We start from the raw sequence: 24,288 nt of genomic DNA on the forward strand, positions 1-24,288 counted from the left end.
CATGTCCTCCACATGTGTACAATAGGACAACCTACATTTAGGGATCCTTGGAATATCCCAATTAACTACATCCAAGGGAAGATTAATATTTCTAACACCCCCCCCTTAATCATTACTTGGGGAGCTTACATCAAAGGGTTGTAAACCCAAATTTTTACAATGAAATTGAAATCTCTCTTTAGAAAGTGGTTGTGTCAAAATATCAGCCACTTGATGTTCACCCTTACAATAAAGGAGAGTAACTTTCTTGTCTTCAATTTGTTCTTGAATGAAGTGATGTTGAAGAGAATATGTTTGGTTCTTGCATGAAAAATTGGATTCTTCGCCAAGGCAATGGCACTTTGATTGTCACAATGTATAGGGGTAGGTGCTTGTTGAGGTAGACCCAAATCTTCAAGAAGTCTTCTAAGCCATAAGGCTTCCTTAGTTGCATTAGTACAACCTTTGTATTCAGATTCAGTTGAGAAAAGAGAAATAGAGTGTTCTTTTATACTTTTCCAAGAAATTGCACCTGAACCAACAAAGAAACAATAGCCACAATTGGATTTCTCATCATCGGGATCTCCACCTAGATATGAATCAGTATAGCCTTGTAAAATAAATGCAAAATTGGCATCATAAAATAATCTCATATTAATAGTTCCTTTAATGTGCCTTAAGATTCTTTTAGCAACTTTAAAATGAGTTTGTTGAGGTTTATACATAAATCAAGAAACTAAACCAACACTATAAGCAATAAATTAGGTCTAGTAAGAGTTAAATAATTTAAACTTCCTACCAGTTGCCTATACAAAGTTTCATCAACAAAATGAGTATCCATATTAGCCATTAATTTAGTTCCTAATTCACATGGAATTGAAACATGGTTAGAATCATTCATCTTAAATGTTTATAAAAGGTCATGAGCATACTTGCTTTGAGAAAGAAAGATACCCTTAGGAGTTTGCCAAATTTGCATACCTAAGAAGTAATGTAGAATACTTAAATTAGTCATCTAGAATTTTTGTTTAAGTTGAAACTTAATATTATAAATAAAAGCATCTGCACTTGAAGTGAGAATTAGATCATCCACATAAATAATAACAATGATAATATCATCTTGAGTATGTTTAATATATAAGTTAGGGTCATTCTTACTTCTAGAAAAACCTTGAGAAATAAAGAATTAATTAATTTTAGAATATCATTCTCTAGGTGATTGTTTGAGACCATAAATAGATTTTTTTAATTTGCAAACTAGATTTTCACTACCTTTCTTAACAAATCTAGGAGGTTGAGCCATATATATTTCTTCATTTAAATCACCATTTAAGAAGGCACTTTTAACATCCATTTGATGAATGGGCCAATTCATTTTAGATGCTAAAGCAAGAACTAATTTTATAGTAGGGATTTTAGCAATAGAGGCAAAAGTTTCATTATAGTCTAATCCTTCAATTTGTGAAAAACCTCTAGCAACTAATCTAGCCTTAAATTCACTAATTTCATTATTAGCATTCAATTTTGTTTTGCATAACCATTTACATGAAACTATATTCTTTCCATGAGGTAAATTGACTAAGTCCCAAGTTTGATTAGCAATTAAAGAGTCATATTCCTCTTGCATGGCCTTTTGCCAATGAGGTTGAGAGTTAGCTTGATCAAAAGACTTAGGATCATTAGAATTCATAATAGTAGTCATCAAAGCATAATTACAATAATTAATCCTTCTATCTTTAATTCCACCAAATCTAGTAATATAGTCATCACTTTCATTAATTAAGCTTTGAGCCCATTTAGGTTTACATTTAGTTGTAATGGAATCATCACTAGAGGAAGAATCATTATCAATAAAAGCATCATTAGTAGCTATTTGAATATCATTACTAGTAGAAGCATAAATAATTGGTGGAGCTTGAGTTGTAGGGTTAAGAGGAGGAGTAGGGTTAAGAGAAGGAGGTTGGTCCTCCACTAGCACAATTTTAGTGCCACTGAATTCTGCATCATGGACACCATTTTCTACAATGCAAACATCTCTTGCAACTTGAACTTTGTTAGTAGTAGAATCATAAACACGATAACCCTTAGTGTTTTCATCATAACCAACAAAAATATAAGGAGAAGACTTAGCATCTAACTCATGTCTTTTCTGTTTAGGAGTATGAACATAAGCAACAGATGCAAAAATCTACAAATGATGTAAATCAGGTTTCCTACCAAACCAAGCCTCTTCTAGAGTAATATCCTTGAGAGCTTTGGTAGGAGTCCTATTAAGAATGTAAGTTGCACAAAACATGGCTTCAGCCCAAAATTTATAATGCAAATTCTTAGCATGTAACATGCATCTAGCCATTTCAAAAATGGTCTGATGCTTTCTTTCCACCACACCATTTTGTTGTGGTGTATAAAGAATAGTAGGCTCGTGTTTAATTTCACATGATTTCAAATAAGAGTGAAAAGCATTATTGACATATTCCTTGCCATTATTAGTTCTGAGAATTTTAAGTTTAAAATCAGATTGCCTTTCAACATATAACTAAAATTCAATGAATATATCAAGAACTTGATCCTTTCTATGCAAAAACTAGATCCAATTTCATCTAGAAAAATCATCAACAAAGGTAAGTGCATACCAAGAACCTTGGATGGAGTTATTCTCCATGGGGACCAAAAGGTCACTATGGACAAGGTACAACTTATGAGTTGCCCACCATGATTTACCACTTGGAAAGGGCTCCCTATGCATCTTACCACTCATACAACCAGTGCAAGCAATCTTAGGAGGAATAATGTGAGGCAAACCATCAACCATATTTCTTTTTTGTATTAAAGTAATATAATCTGAATTTAAATGGCCAAGTCTTTCATGCCATATATTGAAATCAATGGAAGTATGTAAAGAATATCGTGAACTAGCAAATTCATGGAATTTAAATAAACTGTCATTATCCATTTTAGCATGAGAAATCACTTGTTTAGTTTGAGGATCTATCACATAACACATATCTTTATAGAATTCAACTTTATAGTCTTGACATAACTTTGAAACAGGAAGCAAATTAGTTTTCAGATCAGGAACATATAGTACATCACGCAGTTTACCATTAGGAATAGTTACATCACCTAAACTTTCAACTTTACAAGTTTGATTATTAGCTAACTGAATAGAAATGTTAGCAGTATCAGGTTGCAGAAAATCAAAGATTTCCTTATGACAAGTTACATGTTGTGATGCACCACTGTCAACAATCCACTCTAAAGGTCTACAAACATTATAGCTACAAGTAAAAGCATGAGAAGAATTAGAACCATTAGAGTTACCTTTTTTATGATTTTATTTTTGATTATGGTTACTGTTGTTCATAGGTTTTATATCATTTTCCTTTTTAAAATAGTTATTGACAACATGACCATCTTTGCCACAATAAGAACAATGAGGTTTGGAATTTGAATGATTCCTTTGATTATTATTATGATTGTTATTATGATGATTGTTATGGTTATTGTTATTATTGTTATGTTTAACATTAGATTTATTATTGGAATTATTAGAATTATTATTATAGTGTTTTTTATTATTATGATGATTATTATTATTTGAACGAAAGTTAATACTATTTGAATTTTGAGACATAAATGCATGTTCAGTTGATTTAAGTTTACCAAACTGAATTAGCTTAGCTTCTTCTTGTCTTAATAAATTTTGAAAAATAACATAAGTTAACTGAGAAGTTAATGAAGGAATAATAAGTTGTGCATGAATATTAGTTATAAACTATTGAAACTGTCTAGGAAGGCACTTTTTAAGGATAATATGAATTAATCAAATGTCATCTAACTGAACACCTCAAGCAACAAAATGACTTTTAATAGAATCAAATTTTAACAAAAATTCATCCATGGTCTTAAAATAAGTATACCTAAGATCTTCAAGTTGATCCTGCAACTATATTTTGCGGAATTCATCTGCACTGTCATACTTGGTTTGCAAAATTGACTAGGCATCATGAGCTTTAGAACAATGTGCAATTAAAACATATAAATTTGGAATAATGGAAATACCAATTAAACCTAAAGCTTCTTTATTTTTAAGTTTTCAAGTATCTTTTTCATCTTGGGTAGTTGTTGAACCAGGTTCAACAAAAGGATTAGTGGCTATCTCAAAGAGGTGTTTAAAACAAAAAATGAATGAAATATGTGTTTTCCAAGAGTGATAATTGGTATGATTAAGTTTTATTTCTAGAATTAAGGTTGACATCTTTATGGGAAAAAAAATGTCCCTCTTATAGAAATATGAGTTAAAAGTTAACTAGAATTAATTTTAAAAACTTGCTAAAGAAACTATGAATAAGTTTTGGAAAAAAAGATAAATGAAAACGAAATGAAACAGAATGATAGAACCCTATAAGAAAATGTTATAATAATTATTAATTTGTAACAAAAGAATAATGTAGAGGCATTTTAGAATAATTAATAAGGAATAAAGCAGAGGTGTTAGAAAGATTAAATGATTATTGCATAAAAAGAATGACAGACAAACAAATCCAACTTGCTATACTTAGGATTCCTAATGATGTAAAATGATTAAAAAAACTTATAAGGGGTCAATATTTTAAAGTTATAAATTAATTTTATAACTTCATTATAGTACCACTTAATAAATAATAAATAATAAATGTTACATCGAACAAAACTATATAAAGAATTAATAATGAAAGTGATATAACTTAACATGGTACCTTGAAATTATTTAAAGACTCAAAAAAAAACTTTAGATTGTTGAAGATAAAAGAGAAAAGAAGTTAAATAAATATAGGTCAAACAACAAGAAAAGAAACTAATTAGAAAAGCGATGAAAAAACAATGTGAAAGGCTATTAAAAAAAAACTATTTTTAAAAAAGAGAAAAGCTATTCAAAACTATTCAAAGCTATTATAAAAATATTTAAAAGCTATTCAAAGCTATTTAAAAGGCTAAGTAAAAGCTATTAAAAAGGGAAAGGTTATATGAAGCCCAAAATGAGTAATAGTTATATGAAAGAGGGAAAGGTTATAAAAATAATGAGAAAAGCTTTAAAAAAATTATACTCACAGGTTCAAAGAAGATCATGCTGGTTTAGAAGGGTGATTCACGCGTCCACTGCATTGATCTATGTGCATTCCATATGCTTCATGGTTTGGGATATTTATTACCGTCGGCAAAAATCTCACGGCCAACACAATCGCTGGAAAACATTTCCTTGAATTTCTAAAGAAATCGGTAGGAACAGAATAGTTTTTCGCAAGCAAGCAAAGATTTGAAAGGGAAAGAAGAGGCCAAGGACAAAAATAAGGGCATGGGTTTTTGGAAAATCAAACTAGCAATCAATCAAAGTAATAGTGCACTCAGCATAGGGCTTGAAGCACTCAAACCCTCTGTGAAAGTTGCAGACCCTGTGTGTGGCCTGGATCAACCCGGAGCATAAGCGCCCTCATACAGACTATGAATACATGAAAAATGAGTAGGTTTGGGGACGAGATTTATAGTGGAGGTCAAATGGAAGGAAATACAGTAAAATGGAAGGCATAAAATGATAGAAATATGAATGAGATTTAGAAACTCGAGTTGGGAAAGGCACAAAGGAAAGTAAGATTCTAAAAAAAACTGAACGAAAGATTTGGAAAGAATGAGATATTAAAAATTTAAAATCTCATAGATTAAAATAAATCTTTTAAATTTCAAAATAGATATGTTTGAAATTTCAACAGAAATATAGATTAAAAAAATTTCAAAAGAGAAAATAGATTAGAAGATATATTAAATTTAAAAAATATGAATGGGAAATATTTTAGGTTTCACAATTTTTTTAAACTAATCTATTGTGAGAACTAAGGTTTTTTTAATAATCACACTTAGGATTATTATTTCCTTAATATTATTGTAGGGAATTTTTTTTTAATTAAATGATAATAATTATCTACAAAAATTGCACAATTAAATGCCACTCTTCCACATACACTAAAATAAATATTTAAAATATTTAAAATTAAAAATTGCACAATAAATGAGTGCAATATAAGAAATGCTTCTTATTTTGGCGGCACACCTTCCAAAACAAGAGCAAAAAAAATTTTGAAATTTTTGATAGGAAAACCCTTTGGCAGCAAGCCTTCCAAAGAGGGTTAGTAAAAAATGATAAAGATGATAAAATAAATATAAAATAAAATCTGCACACACAAGATGTTAGGATGACCTAAAAACCACAACACAAACTTCTTCTCTCAATAACGTCTCTAAATAAGGTGTGCTCCAATGAATGGCAACCTTCAACACAAAAAGTTAAAACAAGGATTAGTAACCAAGCTCTGATACCATGTAAGAAATGATAATATAGAGCAAAGAAAGAAAACAATCTAAGTAAGTTAAGTGTGAAACAATGTTACCATGAGATAAGAAAAATCCAAGAGCATACACCAAGATAGTTCAACAATGGAGACAAAGATTTATAAGGGGAAAGCAAAGAAAACCCCTTGTGAGTATTATGAATGAAGGCAAATGCCTAGAGAAGAGAGAGAGAGTGTGTGGTGGAGCAAAATAGCTCAATACAATAACATCAATGTGATGTGTAGAGAAGAAAGGAGCATCTCTTTTAAAGAGATGAGAAAGGAGTTGCATGTGTTCCCATGTGTAACTCTCATTTCTATGAATGCCACATTCATAATAAGTGTGTGCAAAGTGTCACAATCCTCTTAAGGAGGGTAAACTAAATTCTTTAATAAAAGAATTATAAAAATGAGTTGTCCTCACATGTGGACTAAAGGACAAGAAATGACATGTCCTCCACATGTGTACAATAGGACAACCTACATTTAGGGATCCTTGGAATATCCAAATTAACTACATCCAAGGGAAGATTAATATTTCTAACAACATCACACCTTATGAAACAATCCCTAACCCTAAGCCCTTTTATACAACTATTTTTCCCGCTTTAGAGTTAAAATTAGTTACAACATGTCAGCCATAAATTGGCGAATATAAACAATAGGCAATTAGTGAATATTAGCCATTGGCGAATAGTAGCCGAACATTGGCAAATAGTAGCCCAAAAGAAAAAATCAGGCTGATGCCTCTCACTCCAAAGAATTTATGAAGTATGTATAGTACTTCCCTTATCAGTCACCACAAACTAACAATCTCCCACTTGGGGACTAATCGAAGTCCACACTAGACAACAATCTCCCACTTGGAGACTGATCCTATAGCAATACCACTACCACATGGGGCTTCCACTAGATTAAACCACCCTGGACTTTGTTGTTCTTTTTTTCATGTTTCTTCTAGAAGACCAATCGAAGCAAAAGAGGAATTTAGCTTCTCCCTTGTCACTATCTTTGTAAACATATCTTTTGGATTGTCATCTATATGTATCTTATTTAGCTATAACTGTCCTTTATCCAAAACTAATCGAATGAAATGGTACCACAACTAAATGTGTTTTGTCTTTGAATATAGATCCAAATTCTTTGCAAGATGAATGGCACTCTGACTATCTGTAAACAAATAACTATCCCTCTAAGGGTGTCCCAATTCTTCCAAGAAGAATTGAAGCCATATCATCTCCTTGGTTGCCTTTGTAGTAGTAACATGCTCTGCCTCTGTAGTGGGTAAAGCATTAACCTTCTGTAACTTAGAAACCCAATTCACAGTTGCCCCACCAATAGTAAATAAAAAACCTATAGTACTCTGTCTGGTATCAATATCCCCTGCCAAATCTGAGTCAACATATATCTGTAAACTAGTAGTAGAGTCCCCAAAGTGTAAACACTTACTAGATGCTCCTCTCAAATATCTAAGAATCCATTTGATTGCATTCCAATGCTCAATTTCGGGATGACTCATATACCTGCTAATGACTCCCACTACATGTGCAATATCTGTCCATGTACATACCATAGCATACATCAAGCTTCCTACAACTGAAGCATAGGGTACCTTGGACATCTTATCCTCTTCTTGTTTCTTGGGACACATTTCCTTAGTCAACTTCAAATGACAAGGTAAAAGTGTGTTGATAGCTTTAGCATTGTCCATAGAGAAACATTACAACACCTTCTCAACATAATTAGCCTGAGATATCATCAATTTCTTGTTCTTACTATCTTTACAAATCTTCATACCAAAGATTTATTTTGTTGCCCCCAAATCCTTCATAGAAAATGCATGTGCTAACTGGCATTTCAGCCCCTTAATGTGATCCATGTTAGACCCAACTACAAGCATATCATCAATATATAAACATAAAATAATGTAGCTATCATCATCCAACCTCTTAAAGTAAACACAATGATCTAAATGACACCTACTATATCCATGCTCATGCATAAAACTATCAAATTTCAAACCATTGTCGAGGTGCTTGCTTCAAGCCATATAAACTTTTCTTCAATCTACACACTAAGTTCTCCTTACCTTTGACCTCAAATCCTTGTGGTTGTGTCATATATATCTCTTCATTCAAATCACCATGAAGGAAGGTTGTTTTAACATCAAACTACTCCAAATGCAAATCTTCAGTAGCCACAATACTTAAAACAATGCAAATAGAAGTCATTTTAACAATAGAAAAAAATATCTCATCAAAATCAATGCCTTTTTTCTATACAAATCCTTTTACAACTAACTTGGTTTTAAATCTTTTCTTACCTCCATCATCTTCTTTCAACCTATAAACCCATTTATTCTGTAAAGCCCTTTTACTTGCAGGCAACTTGCATAAATCTCATGTTTTATTTTTCAGCAAAGAATCCACTTCATCTTTCATTGCAGACTCCCACTAAATCTTAGTACCACCTACATAGCTTCATCATAACATTCATGTTCACCAACATTAGTAAGTAAAATAGAATACAAAGAAGGAGAAATTATTTCTAGAGGTCTAATTAGCCTTGTTAAACATCTAACATTCATTGGTGTGTGTGGTATTTGTTGTTGTGATTGTTGCACATCATGAGGAATTGCTGGAACATCATGTTTTGGAGTATCATCTAGCACTACATAATCATCTTCTTTCTTCTCATGTTGCTGCAATAGATCTTTGTACAACACTTTCTCATTGAATATGACATCCTTGCTTCTTATAATTTTGTGATTTTCAAAATCTCAAAGCTTATAACCAAATTCATCAATATCATATCTAAAAAATACACATTTATTTGACTTAGTTTCTAGCTTGGTTCTATTTTCGAAATCTATATGGGCAAATGCTTCACAACTGAAAGTTTTGAGAAAAGAATAACTCACCTTCTTACTAGTCCATGCTTCCTCTAGAATACCACAACCCAAAGGAGTAGAGAAACCTCTATTAATCAAATATACAACAGTATTGACAACCTCCTCCCACATGTGTAAAAGCAACCCAACATGCAACCTCATGCTCTTTGCATGCTCCATTGTAGTCTTCTTCATGTGTTTAGCCACTCCATTTTCCTATGGAATCCTTGGAATAGTTTTTTTTCTACAAATACCATTAGTGGAGAAATAATCTTCAAATTTATGAGTACAATACTCACCACCATTATCAGATTTGAGACATTTTAGTTTCTTACTAGTCTCATTTTCAACCAAACATCTCCATTTCTTAAAATTTTGAATTATGTCAGAATTCTGTCTAAGGAAATAAATCCATACTTTTCTAGTTTCATCATCAATAAATGTAACATAATAATGAGATCCACCAAGGGAAGATACCTAAGATGGTCCCCATACATCTGTATGCACAAGCTCTAATTTCTCCCTTTTATTTTCCTTCTCATTTTTCACAAAACTCAGTCTTTTTTATTTTTCATACACAATTTTTACAAAAAAATCATATTAACACATTTTAGACTTGGTAATTTTTTTTTTGAATGAACTCCTTTCATACCTTTCTCACTCATGTGCCCAAGTCTATTGTGCCATAACGTTGTATCTGAATCTATAGCAACTATTTGTTCTCCCTGCTCAACTGCAACAACTATTCTTGAACATTCATTTTTCTCTGAAACAATCAAAGTAGAAGGAACAATATTACCTATACAAAGATATAAGGTGTCTACTTTCACAACTTTTGTTGCTACAAATGAACCTTTTGAAACCTTCCAATTTTTATTATTAAAAGTAGCTACACAACCCTTATCATCGAGTTGCCCTACTGAAATTAAATTCATACTCAACTTTGGAACATGTCTTATCTCATGTAGTAGCCAATGATTCCCATTCAGTAACTTAATCTTAACTTTTCCCTTTCCAACAATCTTACAGGGTTCATTATCCCCCAAATACACAAGCCCAAAATCCCCTTGGACATAATCAATGAAATAACCTCTATGAGGTGTAACATGAAATGAAGCACCAAAATCTAAAACCCATAAATCATCAACACTTTCTAAAGACAGAAGCAAAGCATCCTCTTTGGATTTATTACTTACCACATTTGCCTCCTTATTCCCTTCCGGATTATATCCTTCATTTTTCTTTCGAGTCCAACAATCTTTCTTCATATGCCCATTTTTACCACAGTACCAACAAACTCTCGGTCCTCTGGATTGAGACCTCTTCCTGTTTGACTTTCCTCTTGATTTTCCACAATTTCTAAAATTATTTCCTCTTTCAGTCATTGTGCCTCTACTTTGTGTGTTCAAAGCACTTTCTGATGTAGATCCACCTGAGGTTTTCCTATAAGTTTCCTCACTCAGAATAACACCGATCACATCATCATATTTTAGGGTATTAGATTCAGAAACAGAGTTACAACCATTACCAAGCCATTCCAGCTTTCAGCCAAAGAACACATGAAAATCAAGAGAGCCCTAGTTTCTTCATCAAAATTAATACCCATAGAAGATAACTGACTAGTAACAATATTAAACTCATTTAAATGATCTGCAATAGATCCACCTTCTACCATTTTCATATTAAATAAACACTTCATGAGAAATACCTTATTTGAAATGGAGAGTTTTTCATACAATTTATTTAGGGTTTCCATCAACTCTTTAGTTGTCTTTGTTTTTGTAATATTAAATGTCACTGATGGTGCTAGGCATAATCAAATGCTTTCAAGTGCCTTTCTATCTAAAATATCCTAGTCGTCATTTGTCATAGATCCCTGATTCTTGGTTTTTTCTTCTAATGACTTCCATAAATCCTTCTGATAAATATAGTCTTCCATTTGCATTTTTCATAACTGAAAGTTTTGCCCACAAAATTATCAACCATCAATTTACCCTCATCTTTCATCACTCCCACTCAACCATGAGACTTTCCTGGAGAGGATAACTAAAACAAAAACCTAGCTCTAATACCACTTGTTAGAATTTAACCACGGACATAACTAACAATTACATGCGAATATAAACAACAACAAAAAAAAAGATTGCACAAAAGAGAACACAAAAAACCAAAATTTAACGTGGTTCACCCAATCCCTAGGCCACGTCCACCAAATAAAAAATTCAATATGATTAGGATCTAGTGATTACAACTTGATTACAATCTGTAATCCCTTATAGCTCAATATTACTGCAAGAAACAATTTTTGCATCACACCTTATGAAACAATCCCTAACCCTAAGCCCTTTTATACAAATATTTTTCCCACTTTAAGGTTAAAATTAGTTACAACATGTCAGCCATAAATTGGCAAATATAAACCATATCCAATTGGCAAATATTAGCCATTGGTGAATAACAGCCGACCATTGGCGAATAGCAGCCCCAAAAAAAATTGGCCAATGCCTTGAACCCCAAAGAATATATGAAGTATGTATAGTACTTCCTTGATCAGTCACCACAAACTAACAATTTTTTTTATTGTTGGAAGAGAATGGTATCAAAGATTATGCTACAAGTGTTGTACCTATACCAATGAATGTAACATAGCTTGCAGCATATAAGAAGGGTGATGCCAAGGCGAGGAGGATTATCCTTGATGATGTCAAGGATCATATTGTTGCACATATCTTAGAGCTAGATATGACAAATAAGATGTGGGATGTCATTCTAAATTTGTTCTAGAATGCTACCACTAATAGGAAGATGATTCTTAGAGAGAAGCTAAAGAATACTTGGATGAACTAGGGAGAGGATGTTACAAGTTACCTCACCAAGCTTAGACCTGTCAAGGACGAGTTAGCAATTATTGGAGATAGTCCCAGTGATCATGAGCTAGTGAGAATAGCCCCAAATGGGTTTTCTAAATAGTGGACTATCTTTGTTCAAGTTGTCAGTGGACGAGATACCTTACCGAGTTGCATTTGACTATGGACTGATTTCACTCAGAAGGAGTTTAGACTAAGTCTTGTCAATGGGGCCAACAAGAGTTATAAAAGTGAGGTGGAATAGGAAAACGTTGCCTTAACAAGGAAAGGGAAAGCAAAGAAGGGATCTAGCAAAGGATTGAATTCACAAAGTGAGAAGAAGAAGAAGGACCTTTCTAAGGTCAAGTGCTTTGGATGTCACGAGTATGGTCACTATGTCAGTGATTGCCCAAAAAGGAAAAAGGAAAAGAAGCAGATGGAAACTTCAACAAGTGCAGAAGAACTCTCCAATAGAATGGAAGATGAGTTTGCACTTATAGCTTGTATGGTGAGCTCAACCTCATAGACTATTTGGTATATAGATAGTGGGGTGTCATTTCATATGATAGGAGTTAGAGAGTACTTCTCCAGTTATAAGGGGGAAAATGCCAATATCCATATTTCTATGGGAATTTGTCCAAACTCAAAACAATTAGGAAAGGGACTATTCAGTTTTAGAGGGAGAATGGAAAAATAATTCTAGTTCATAATGTATTGCATGTGCCAAGATTTGGTATGAATTTGATTTATGTATCTTTTCTTTAGGATAGGGGGTAATGTACTCTTTAGAGCAACACGTGTTAATTAAGCACAAGGATTGAAAATCACCCATAACTATTGGAGTTAGGAGTGATCGCCTTTATAAGTTGCAGTTTGATACTCCTAAGGAACTCATGAATAGTGTAATCCTAGAGATATTGGAGAGCTATGGCATAGGAGGATGGGCCATATTCATCATGGAGAACTCAAATTGCTTCATGAGATAGTGACAAGTGTTCCAAAGGTGAGTATGGAGCATGATGATGTATATAAGGGATGTGTGTTGGGAAGTTTGTGAAAGCATCTTTTCCAAGGAGTGACACCAAATCTGAAGGTGTTCTTGATCTTGTACATTCAGATGTATGTAGACCAATGTTGACAAAGTCTATCTTGAAGGATATGAGTACTATGTTACTTTTATCAATGATTTCTCTAGGAAGACCTAGATATACTTCTTGAAGACCAAGGATGAGGTTTTCAATCGGTTCCAAGAGTTCAAGGCTCTAGTAGAGAACTCGACAAGAAGGAAGATAAAGGTTCTTCGGTCAGACAATGGAGGCAAGTACAAAGGAAATAACATCCAGGAGTTCTGTACTAGGGAAGGAATTAAGAGAGAATGGATTGTTCCTTACAATCCATAGTAGAATGGAGTTGCTGAGAGGAAGAATCGTTTTATATTGGAGGCAGCAAGATCTATGTTACATGACCAGGATATGCCCCGCTACTTATGGGAAGAAGCATATAGTACAATAGTCTACATTTAGAATAGGGTTCCACATAAGGTACTAGGGAGGATGATACCAGAGGAAGCTTTCACAGGAAAGAAGCCTGATATTAGCCATTTCAGAATATTTGGGAGTTTGGCATATTGTCATATTTCAAGTGATACACATACCAAGTTAGATCAGACTATAGAGAGGGGTACTTTTTTGGGTATAGTGAAACCTCAAAGGCATATAGGATTTTTATCCCCGAGACCAAAAGAATTATTATCAGGCGTGATGTAAAGTTCATGGAGGACAAGGCATTTAGAAGGTTTAGAGATTTTCCAGCAGATGATCAGAGTGAGAAACCAATAGAAGCCCCAAGGCCTAGTCAAGGGCAACAAACCAAAAGTATAGTTACAAATACAAGTGTAAGCTTGGGTGGTGAAGTTTCCCAAAGCATGGAGCAACAGGTGTAACAAGAAATGCATCTAGAAGGCTTACAAGTTGATGTTTCATCCTCTATAGTTAGCAACAATAATTGTGAGGTTTAAGAGACACAAAGGGATACTCAAGAGTTTGTGGGAGCTCCTAGGAAGAGTACTAGACAGTGGAGATGACCAACCAAATTCAATGACCGTGTGGCATTAGTTAGTCAGTTGGTAGATAACGAACCTTCTAGCTATTAGGAGGCTGCAAAGCATCATGTATGGTGGGATGCTATGGTTAAGGAGTATTCCTCAATAATGAAGAACGATGTGTGGGAGGTAGTTCCTAGACCAATAGATAGAGCAATAGATGGATCACACTGGATCTATAAGATAAAGCATGGTGCAGATGGTAGCATCAAGAAATACAAGGAAAGGTTCATGGCCAAGGGGTTTCAGAAGGAGGGAATAGAATACGAGGAGACATTTTCTCCAGTGGTCAAGTATACTTCTTCTAAATGAGTTATGATCTTGTTTGCAACACAAATGGGATGACAGATCCATCAAATGGATGTGAAGACAACATTCCTTAATGATGAGTTAAAGGTATACATAGAGCAACCAGAAGGCTTTGTAGCACACAACAAAGAGACCTACGTGTGCAGATTGAAGAGAGCATTGCAAAGACTTAAGAAGGCTCCCAGAGCATGGTATGAGTGCATTGACACATACTTGCAGGAAATGGGCTTTGTGAAGAGTGAAGCGGATGCTAACCTCTATTACTTGGTGGTTGGGGGTGAGATTCTCATTCTTGTTCTTTATGTGGACGACTTGTTTCTTACAAGTTCACTAGGGCTCATAGAAGATTGCAAGAGGGACCTTGTAGAAGAGTTGAGATGAAGGACTTAGGACTTATGCACTACTTTCTAAGCATGGAGGTGTGGCAAATAAATGGAGAGATTTTTTTTAGTCGAGGGAAATATTGCATTGAAATCTTAAAAAGATTCAGGATGGGGGATTGCAAAGCCATGTCTACACCCATGATCATGAATTGGAGGAAGGTAGATACATCTAAGGAGAAGGACATAGATCCCACCTTATATAGACAATTGATTGGTTCGCTTATGTATTTGGTCAACATTAGGCCAGATATAGCATTTGTAATAAACTATCTTAGTCAGTTCATGGTTGAACCAAACCAAAGAGAATGCATTGGACAACAACCAAGCATGTATTTTGTTACTTGCATTGTACAATTGAGTATGGGATCAAATATATTTGAGGTGAAGGTATCAGGTTGATTGGCTATTCTGTTGCAGATTTGGCAGGAAGTACAATGGACAAAAGGAGCACTTCAAGGTGTTGTTTTAGTTCGGGATCAAGAGTTGTATCTTGGTTTAGCAGGAAGCAGAAATTTGTGGCTCTGAGTTCAGTAGAAGCATAATATATAGTAGCTAGCATGGCGATATGTGAAACTATATGGCTTCGGAAGTTGTTAGTAGCCTTGTTTGGTTAGAAGGTTGAGACTACTGTGATACACTGTGACAATCAGAGTTGCACCAAGTTGTTTGAGAATTCAGTGTTTCATGACAGATCTAAACATATAGACATCAAATATCACTTCATCAGAGATTGTGTACAATGGGGGGTTGTTCAACTATAGTACATACCTACAGAGGAGCAAGTAGTAGACATTCTGACAAAGGCATTGGGGAAGGAAAAATCCATCTTCTTCAAAGATAAGTTGGATGTCATGTAGAACAACTTCCTAGCTAAGAGGTAGTGTTATTTTTAGGTAGCTTGGACAATTATTCGTCCATATGTGATTAATTGAAACATAATTGTTAGAGTTATGACAAATATTTGTTAATTAATTGACTCCTTCTAGAAGCCACTAGTAACCTATTGGCTAGGTTGTTTTAATCAAGAAGCAACTAGAAACTTCTTAGTTGAGTTGTCTTGATCAAAAAGCAATTAGAAACCTCTTGGTCAAGTAGTATAAAAGGGGGTCAAGGGGGGCATTTGGAGAACAGAATAGAACAAAGAACAACAAGAGTTGTAGAAACATTTGCAGTGTTAGCAAATGAGTTTGCAGTGATAGAAAACAGTCTTGCAATGTTAAAAAGGGCGTAATGATAGCGTTTGAGATAGCAGTGGGGAATATCAGAAGGAGAAATTAGGAGGTTGTTCGAATTCTACTAGTGAGAGAAGGAATTTTGTATCTCTTGATTTGCTGAAGTTAATATATTTTCCATCTGCAGAACTGGTTTTCCCTTAGAGGTTTTTCCAAGGACGATTTGTTCGAAAACATTGTGTTCTTTGTGTTTTGAATCTTTTTTCGTATTTATTGATGAAGTTGCAGTTGTATTATTTTTTGATATTAGCTGTGAATTTATCTATGAGAGTTCAATAATCGTTTACAATAGGAGATTAATGTTCCAATGGTAGTCAATTATAATTGTTGCACATGTGGCAAGCCTTGTAAAGTTGCTAGCAACACAAGTTTAGTTTAGGATTGAGTCAAAGAGTTTTGGTTTGAATCAAATTCTTGTTGTAGATGAGTTGAGTTAGGTGTCCATAAGTTTCAATTAGTGTCAAGTTTATGTGTGTGTTGTCAATCATGAAGTAGTTTGTTGTCAATCTAATTAGCAGTCATTTAGAAATGTTGTTGAGTCAAGTTATTGTATAAATTGACATTATTATTCAATAAAAATAAGCTGAAAGTTCTTTTATCTCTTCTTTTTTACTGCTGTTCTATTTTTCCAATATGGTGTCAGAGCTATCTTCCTATTAAGTTTTTGTCTATTAGAGAAGTTGTTGTTAAGAAGATGAGGCTAGGGGAAGAACCATGAGATGATTATGTTTTCATTGAAAATTTTGTTTGATTTTGAAAAGATAAATGCTTTGAGAAATAGGAAAAGATGTGATAGAGGCTAGATGTATGCTCGAATAGTTTGAGGTGCTATAGGATCGGAGAAGCTATACCTTTACGAAGGTTATGAGACATTCCATGTGGAGATGGTGTGTCCAATAGTTTGGGGAGATTTGAAAGTTTGGAAGCTTGACATCATTCATGAGACATTTCATGTGGAGATGGTGTGTCCAATGGTGTTTCGAAGGTGGCTAATAGCTACATAACTATGAGAAAGTCTTACTCCTCTATGACATATTTTTAAAGTACAATTTCTAGATAATATTTCCTTTAGTTGTCACATTAAGTGGGGTTGTTGGAGTTAATGTTCCAACAGTAGTCAATTATAATTGTTGCACATGTGGCAAGCTTTGTTGAGTTGTTGGCAACACAAGTTTAGTTTAAGATTGAGTCAAAGAGTTTTAGTTTGAATCAAATTCTTGTTGTAAATGAGTTGAGTTAGGTGTCCATAAGTTTCAATTAGTGTCAAGTTTATGTGTGTGTGTGTTGTCAATCATGAAGTAGTTTGTTGTCACTCTAATTAACAGTCATTTAAGAATGTTGTTGAGTCAAGCTATTATATAAATTGACATCTTTATTCAATAAAAATAAGCTAAAAGTTCTTTTGTCTTTTTTTTCTTTCTTTTTTCTGCTGTTCTATTTTTCCAATAATTAATAATCAGTTTACTACAATAGTGTTTAATTTTCATAGTTTGTTAACACTGACCAGTCTGAAGAGGCAGAGGAAAATGAGCTGTCGTAGAAATCAGTGAGATAAAAGAGTATAAGATCAATTTCACATTCACTGAGATCATGTCCGCACGAGCAGACCAGAAGCAAAGTGATAGTAAATTTCAGAATTTGAGACCTTCTCCAAGTCCATTACAACAATCAGCAAATAATTTTCTGGTCATCGAGAAGCCAGTTGATATCACATTCGATTTATTTTAGTTTCCATAATCATTTATAGGGATTTAGGGGGAATGAAACAAAGACGGTCCAGTCTATTGATGGTTCAGTGCTTCTATAATCCGTGGTACACCAATAACAATAACATGTCAAAATCAATAAGAGGTCCATGAGCTCACACCAATTCACACTCCAACCCTCATCCTGCAAACTAGAATTGACAACCACTTTATGGTTGTTATTTCCAAATACATTAAAAAGAAAATCCGACGCCTTAGCAAATGAGCAATCAGAACCAAATAAGCGTCAACTGTATAAAAAGTTATTTTCATTACATGCAGCAGTATTGTATTAAGTATCTTGTTATTGTTCAATGGTCCTGTACCTTTCTTTCCGTGAAGACCAGAAACAGATTGGCAAATTGCAATTTCAGCTATTTTATTAAAACAAATTGCTATTAACCGAGGCAAACGAATCCGGTAAAAAGATTTGTTATTACGTTCAATTCTTCACAATACTCCATATAAGGTCATGTATTGAGAAAATGGACACTGATGGTGGTGGGCAGTTTGTTCTTTTGCTATGTAAAGATTAGCTCTAATGGATAGACATGCAATATAAGATGGAAAGTAGCTAGAGAATGAGATTTCACTTCAGAGATAACAGAAATTGACTCTGTCAGTGAGCGGAGATGAATGAAATTTCACCTTTTACTTTTTGGGGTAGTGCTGCTCTGCCTACTGACATTGTGTAGTCTATCAACAACTTCTCTCATGGTGGGTCTTTCTCTGTATGATGATTTGACACAATCCAGTGCAATTTTCAAAACCAGGAACATCTCTGCTTCTTCAGAACAAGTGTAGGGTCTCAAACGAGTGTCAAGGAGCTCACAGCCCATGGAATCTTCACTAAGGCATGACTGAACCCATGCCACAATCTCCATGCCTTCAGGAAAGCTTTCATCTGTCGCTAGTTTCCCAGTCACCAACTCCATTAACACAACCCCTACGCTGTAAACATCACTCTTCTCCGTGGCTCTCATTGAGAAAGCAAATTCTGTATGGAACAAGTTGAAAGAAATGGAAATCAGTTAGGTTCAATTATTATACAAGTATTACTCCGAGCATATATTAAAATACAACATAAGACTCTCAAGGAGCTAGGACATTTAAGGATTTCCTAAATCCGTATTTTGAGCTGCTAGTACAGTGTAATTTTGGTTTGAGCCAGAAAACTCAAGGATAAGAGGCTACATAAGTAGATTTTGTTTTACGATATACATGGACTTCGATCGGTTTCTGGTGAACAACCCCGTTACATGGTCATGGTTCTTTCAGCTCTCTGTTTATCATAACGATAGATCACAGAGCATGATTCAATGCACAAAACTCTCACACAATCAAAGCCAAAAACTACGTTAGTTTTATCCTGCGCTTGTCAAGTGCCCAAATCAAAAGCACGGTTTCTCGTGAATGACCCTCAAACGTGGTCCTGGGACTCTACCTTCTCACAGATTCATTGTGTGTGTGATAGGGCCCAGTGGAAGTATTTTGGAAAATCAGAAAAATTGCTGGACACGAATAGGCAATAATATGGAATAATTGCTTACAAGACATGTCACTCTGTAAACATAATTACAACCGCAAGGTATTTCTTTTTATATATTTATGAGAGGAATAAAGAGTTGGCTGAGCGAACCAGACATTTAACTCTTAGTTATTTTGGGAGCTCCCCACGCCTATAATCTCCAACCGCTTGTGCAATGTGCAATGGACCCAACATACAGGAGTTGAAACCACGATCTGGACTAGTTAAAGCAGCCGAGACCAAGTGAACTGACCTATCTGCAAGACATCTGTTATGCGCAATTAAGGCACTTACAAGCATAATTACAGATTCAAACGGACACAATTAGGCACTCATAAGGCATTTAATTCAAAAGAGTCGTTGTAATTTGTATTTTTAACCTTGAGCGGGTTAGGGTTCCTGGCTGAGATGCTACCCTGAGCTTATTAGAAAGTCAGTTTTTCAATCTCACCAGCAGGGTTTATGCACCTGTTGGTGATACAAGTGACGAGGATTAGACCTAACCACGTGGGAAATTACCATAGCCCTGGTTAACAAGGTTAAGGGAGGGTTTTCCTAGACAGAGAAATGGCAGAGTGCTAGTAAGAAAACTTAGGTATTTGCACAAGCTTAAGATACGGATGTTAAGACTTCAGTCAAAGAATTATCAAATGAAGCTTGCATACTAGAAGATTAAAGAGATTGTGATATCAAAGTCTTGAAAATTGTCAAGAAACAACAAGAATTTATAAGTTAATCTAGAAATTCAAACCTGGAGCAATGTAGCCATAGGAGCCAGCAAACAAGGACGTAGAAAATGTTGACTTGGATGCATCCAGAGACTTTGCCAGTCCAAAATCACCGACATGGGCTTCACCTTCAGAATCCAGAAGAATGTTACTGGATTTGATGTCTCTATGGATTATTGTGGGAACACAATCATGGTGAAGATAAGCAACAGCTTCAGCCATGCCAACAGCAATCCTGAGTCGGGACTCCCAAAAGAGATTCTTGGCCAAAGAGCCGTGTAGCCTGTCCCATAGACTTCCATTTGGCATAAAATCATAGACCAACAAATTTGTGCCTTGGTGAGAACAGCAACCAACCAATTTGACAAGGTGCCGATGTCGAATCCTGCCCAGGGTCTGCAATTCTCGAACAAAACTCTTATCATGAAGTGGATCATCATCACTGAAGACAATTTTCTTCACTGCAAATACCTCTCCACTACTCATTTCAGCCCTGTAAATTGTCCCAAACCCTCCCGATCCAATAATGAATTCATCACTGAGATTGTTTGTAGCTTCCATGATGTCTCCGAAGGTCCACTTGCTTTGCCTTTTGCCCAACCCACTTTGCTGGCTTTTGTATATATACGAAGATCCTGCAGCTGGTTCCCAAGCCGACGAAACCCTCAAGAAGAGAAAAATAGCTATTATAACCAGAATAGCAAAACCCACTACACCTGCAATGGCAATTCCTATAACTGATCCTGTTGACAATCCTTTCTTTTCAGAGGCCAAGTTATCTGTTGCACATGAAATCAGAGGATGACCGCAGAGGCCTGGATTTTTGGCAAAGGAGGTCCAAGGCCATTTGGAGAGACTTGGGGGCAGTTGCCCCTGAAGCTTATTATTGGCCAGATTGAGAGTATTCAAGCTACTGAGATCTGCAAGCTCTTGCGGGACATGACCTTCAAGTTGATTGTCAGAGAGATCCAACACTTCCAACTTTACTAAATTACCAAGCGAAGCGGGAATCGTTCCTGATAATTTGTTGCCACTCAAGTCAAGAAATCGTTGTAGATTCACAACCATTCCAATCTCAATTGGAATGGATCCCGTGAGAGAATTGTTTGAGAGCCTGAGTTCAAACAGATATTGGCAGTTTTGTATAGAGGCGGGAATGTTTCCCGATAGCTGATTGTTGTGCATGTCTAAGACATTGAGGGTTGCCAAGTTTCCAAGGTGGGAAGGCACATCTCCAGATAGTCGATTGTTGTCCAGAAACAAAGTGAACAGATTTGTGCAGTTGGAGAGCTGCGGAGGAATGGTTCCATCCAGATAATTGAAAGACAGTTTCAGCTCCCCCAGTTCCTGCAGATTGCCAATCCATGGAGGAATTGACCCTGAAAGCTCATTGTTGTTGAGGTCAAGATGACCTAAATGCTTACAATTGGCTAATGTTTCGGGAATAACTCCTACTAATCTATTGAAGGATAAATCCAACAGTCTCAGCTCTGTTATCTGGCCCAATTCTGGAGGAATGCTGCCGTTGAGAAGATTTGTACCCAGTCTGAGGCGTTCTAGAGTCGGAGAATCGCCGAGTTGTGGAGGAATTCCTCCCTCAAAGCTATTATTTGTCAAATCCAATGATAGGTACGAGCTCGACGAAGACAAAGGAACCAAGCTTCCACTCAGCCTGTTGTTTGAGAGATTTACCTTCGTTAAATTCTTGCACCTGGAAAGCTCGTGAGGAAGGGGCCCCTGTAAGGAATTATTGTAGAGAAGCAGAAATTGTAAGCCCTGCAGGAGTCCAAAAGTAGCAGGAATTGTTCCGGAGAGGCTATTGTCTGCCAAGTCCAACGTTGACAGATTTTTGCACTCTCCCAGACTCGGAGGAATCTGACCATCCAAGTCATTCTGTCTGAGATGTAAGAAACTCAGATTCCTCAGTCTCCCGATGGTGATGGGTATGCTCCCGGAGAAATGGTTTCCAAAGAAGTCCATCTCGGCCAAACTTGAACACCCTCCTATCTCAACGGGAATGTTCCCAGACAGCTGATTTTCATACAGGTACAATATTTCCAGGTTCTCAAGTCGTCCTATCTCCGACGGAATCTCGCCAGTGAGTTGATTGTGGTACAAAGAAAGAGTTAATAAATTGGTGAGGTTACCAATGCTCGGAGGGATGCTTCCTGTGAAGCTATTGTTGTGCAGCAGAAGACTGGCGAGATTGATTAAGCCGTCAATATCGGAGGGAATTGGACCGCTGAGCTCATTATTGGAAAGATCAAGCTCCTCCAAATATGAACAGTTGACAATGTCTTCTGGAATGCCTCCAGTGAGGCCATTAAAGGACAGATAAAGATGTCCCAATGCTGTCTTCTCACAAAGCCCTTTTGGAATGGTGCCCTGTAGAGAATTATTTGACAAAACCAGGAACTCTAGATTCTCTAGCATGCTGAGCTCGGCGGGGATGATCCCGGTAAGATTGTTGCTAGACAAATCTAAAGTCTGAAGCTGCAGAAGCATACCGAGTTCCGATGGAACATGACCGCTGAGCTTGTTCCCGAGCAGATTCAAGTAAACAAGGCTAGTGAGCTTACCAAACTGAGGAGGCACATGGCCGGTCAGTGTATTGTTGGCCAAATTGAGTTTGAGAAGCTGCTGGAGGGTGCTGAGAGCAGGTGGGATTTCCCCTTGCAGATTGTTGACTGCGAGAGACAGCACCTGGAGACCGCTGCATTGCGCAAGCTCCTTGGGAATTGTGCCATTCAGTCCGTTCTCCTGCAGATTCAATGTTTGAAGCTCTGCCAGCTGTCCTAACTCCGGCGGTACAGGGCCACTCAGCAAACAAGTAGCAATCCCCAGTGTTGTCAACTTTTTCAATTTCCCGAGCTCGGCAGGAATCGTTCCGGACAAGTCATTATCTCCTATTCTCAAAACAGTGAGCTGTGCGAGCATTCCGAGCTCCTTTGGAATGCTTCCGGAGAGCCCATTTGAATAGAGCAGCAATACGGAGAGGCTTGAGAGATTGCCAAGCTCGGGAGGAATGGGGCCCGTCAGATGATTGGAGGACAGGTCAAGGAATTGGAGGCTCTGTAGCTTCCCCAGCGCAGGGGAAATGCTCCCGGACAGAGATGAAGATGATAGATTGAGCCCCACAACACTGTTGCCCTCCTTGGAACATGTTATCCCACTCCATTCACACACACCAGTGGACTGAGACCAGCTCCCCACTGCCCCATATGGATCCTCCAATCCTTCCCTGCCCTCCAAAAGCCACCGCGATTCTTCCATCACCGAGCAGGAGCAAAACCAGACATTGAAGCTCACCGCTAATGCCACCACCATCACCATCATTAGAATCCATCTCCCTCTGCTCATCCTCCCCTGTTTTTCTATCCCTCTTCCCCTGTTTTTCTTTCGCTTTCAAGGACTTTCACGTAACCATGGGCATGCAAAGTTCAAACAACATCAAAGACATCCTTACAAATGAGGAAGCATCTGCCTCTGCGTCCGCATCACAGAATCCAATTCGAATCACATAATGAATGCTAGCTGGCCCTGAATTCTAATTCATCAGCCACGCACCCGTTTTGTCAGTATTCCGCCCTCTGCCTGCTGCAACTACAACTGCAATTGCATGCATGCATGCATGAAACATCGAGGAGCGTTTCTGCGGTCAGGTTTTAATGGAGCATTTAAGGCGCCTCAGTGACATTCTTCCATATGTACCAACCATATTCACTCTCACCTCCTCTCTATTCATTGCCCGCAGCTGCTCTCCTATATTTGGTTAGGTGCCTCCGACGGGATTTGTTTCAGCTGCTCCTTTCAATGCATTGAAAATGATTATATGATTGGGTTGTGAGCCTTGCCACAGACATTTCATTTACAGTCTCTGCCTGTAATTAAAAAAAGGCTTACATGTCACACCACTGCTCAAATGTCGAGGAGCTCAATTGAGAGGTGTATTGAGAGAGATAAAGGTGGCAGGTGAGAGTTTGCATTTAAGTGGGACAAAAGTCAACAAGATGGTCACTGCACACGTCATGCACCACCACTTTGATTCTTAAGGAATGGGACAACCTCATCTCATGCACCCCACAGAAGCTTCTTTCTAAGTACAAATTGTTACACATCACTCTCCCTTGGGCCTTGACTTGTCATTCTTCCAAGCTCTGTATCACACAGGACCTGGCAATGCCC

At 36.4% G+C, this 24,288-nt stretch overlaps 1 protein-coding gene across 1 annotated transcript; it reads right to left on the bottom strand.

Moving 5' to 3' along the window:
* Positions 1–18,201: 18,201 nt before the first annotated feature.
* Positions 18,202–23,755, bottom strand: LOC149530231 (uncharacterized). The gene is made up of 2 exons (XM_089810704.1): positions 20,127–23,755; positions 18,202–18,844 (listed from the first exon to the last, which is right to left on the bottom strand). Exons 1-2 carry the CDS (start codon positions 23,461–23,463, stop codon positions 18,492–18,494), a joined length of 3,690 nt encoding a protein of 1,229 aa, XP_089666830.1. The 5' UTR covers positions 23,464–23,755; the 3' UTR covers positions 18,202–18,491.
* Positions 23,756–24,288: the final 533 nt, after the last annotated feature.

The sequence above is a fragment of the Cupressus sempervirens genome, chromosome 11, assembly GCF_028749045.1.
Source record: "Cupressus sempervirens isolate cs-2001-9-10 chromosome 11, ASM2874904v1, whole genome shotgun sequence".
In the NCBI taxonomy this organism is placed as follows: domain Eukaryota; kingdom Viridiplantae; phylum Streptophyta; class Pinopsida; order Cupressales; family Cupressaceae; genus Cupressus; species Cupressus sempervirens.

Excerpts from the sequence above, each read along its gene's own strand:
- LOC149530231 (XM_089810704.1), bottom strand. The coding sequence starts at position 23,463 with ATGAGCAGAGGGAGATGGATTCTAATGATGGTGATGGTGGTGGCATTA. Across the intron at positions 18,845-20,126 it reads CTATGGCTACATTGCTCCAG|AATTTGCTTTCTCAATGAGA; the intron begins GTTTGAATTTCT and ends TGTTCCATACAG.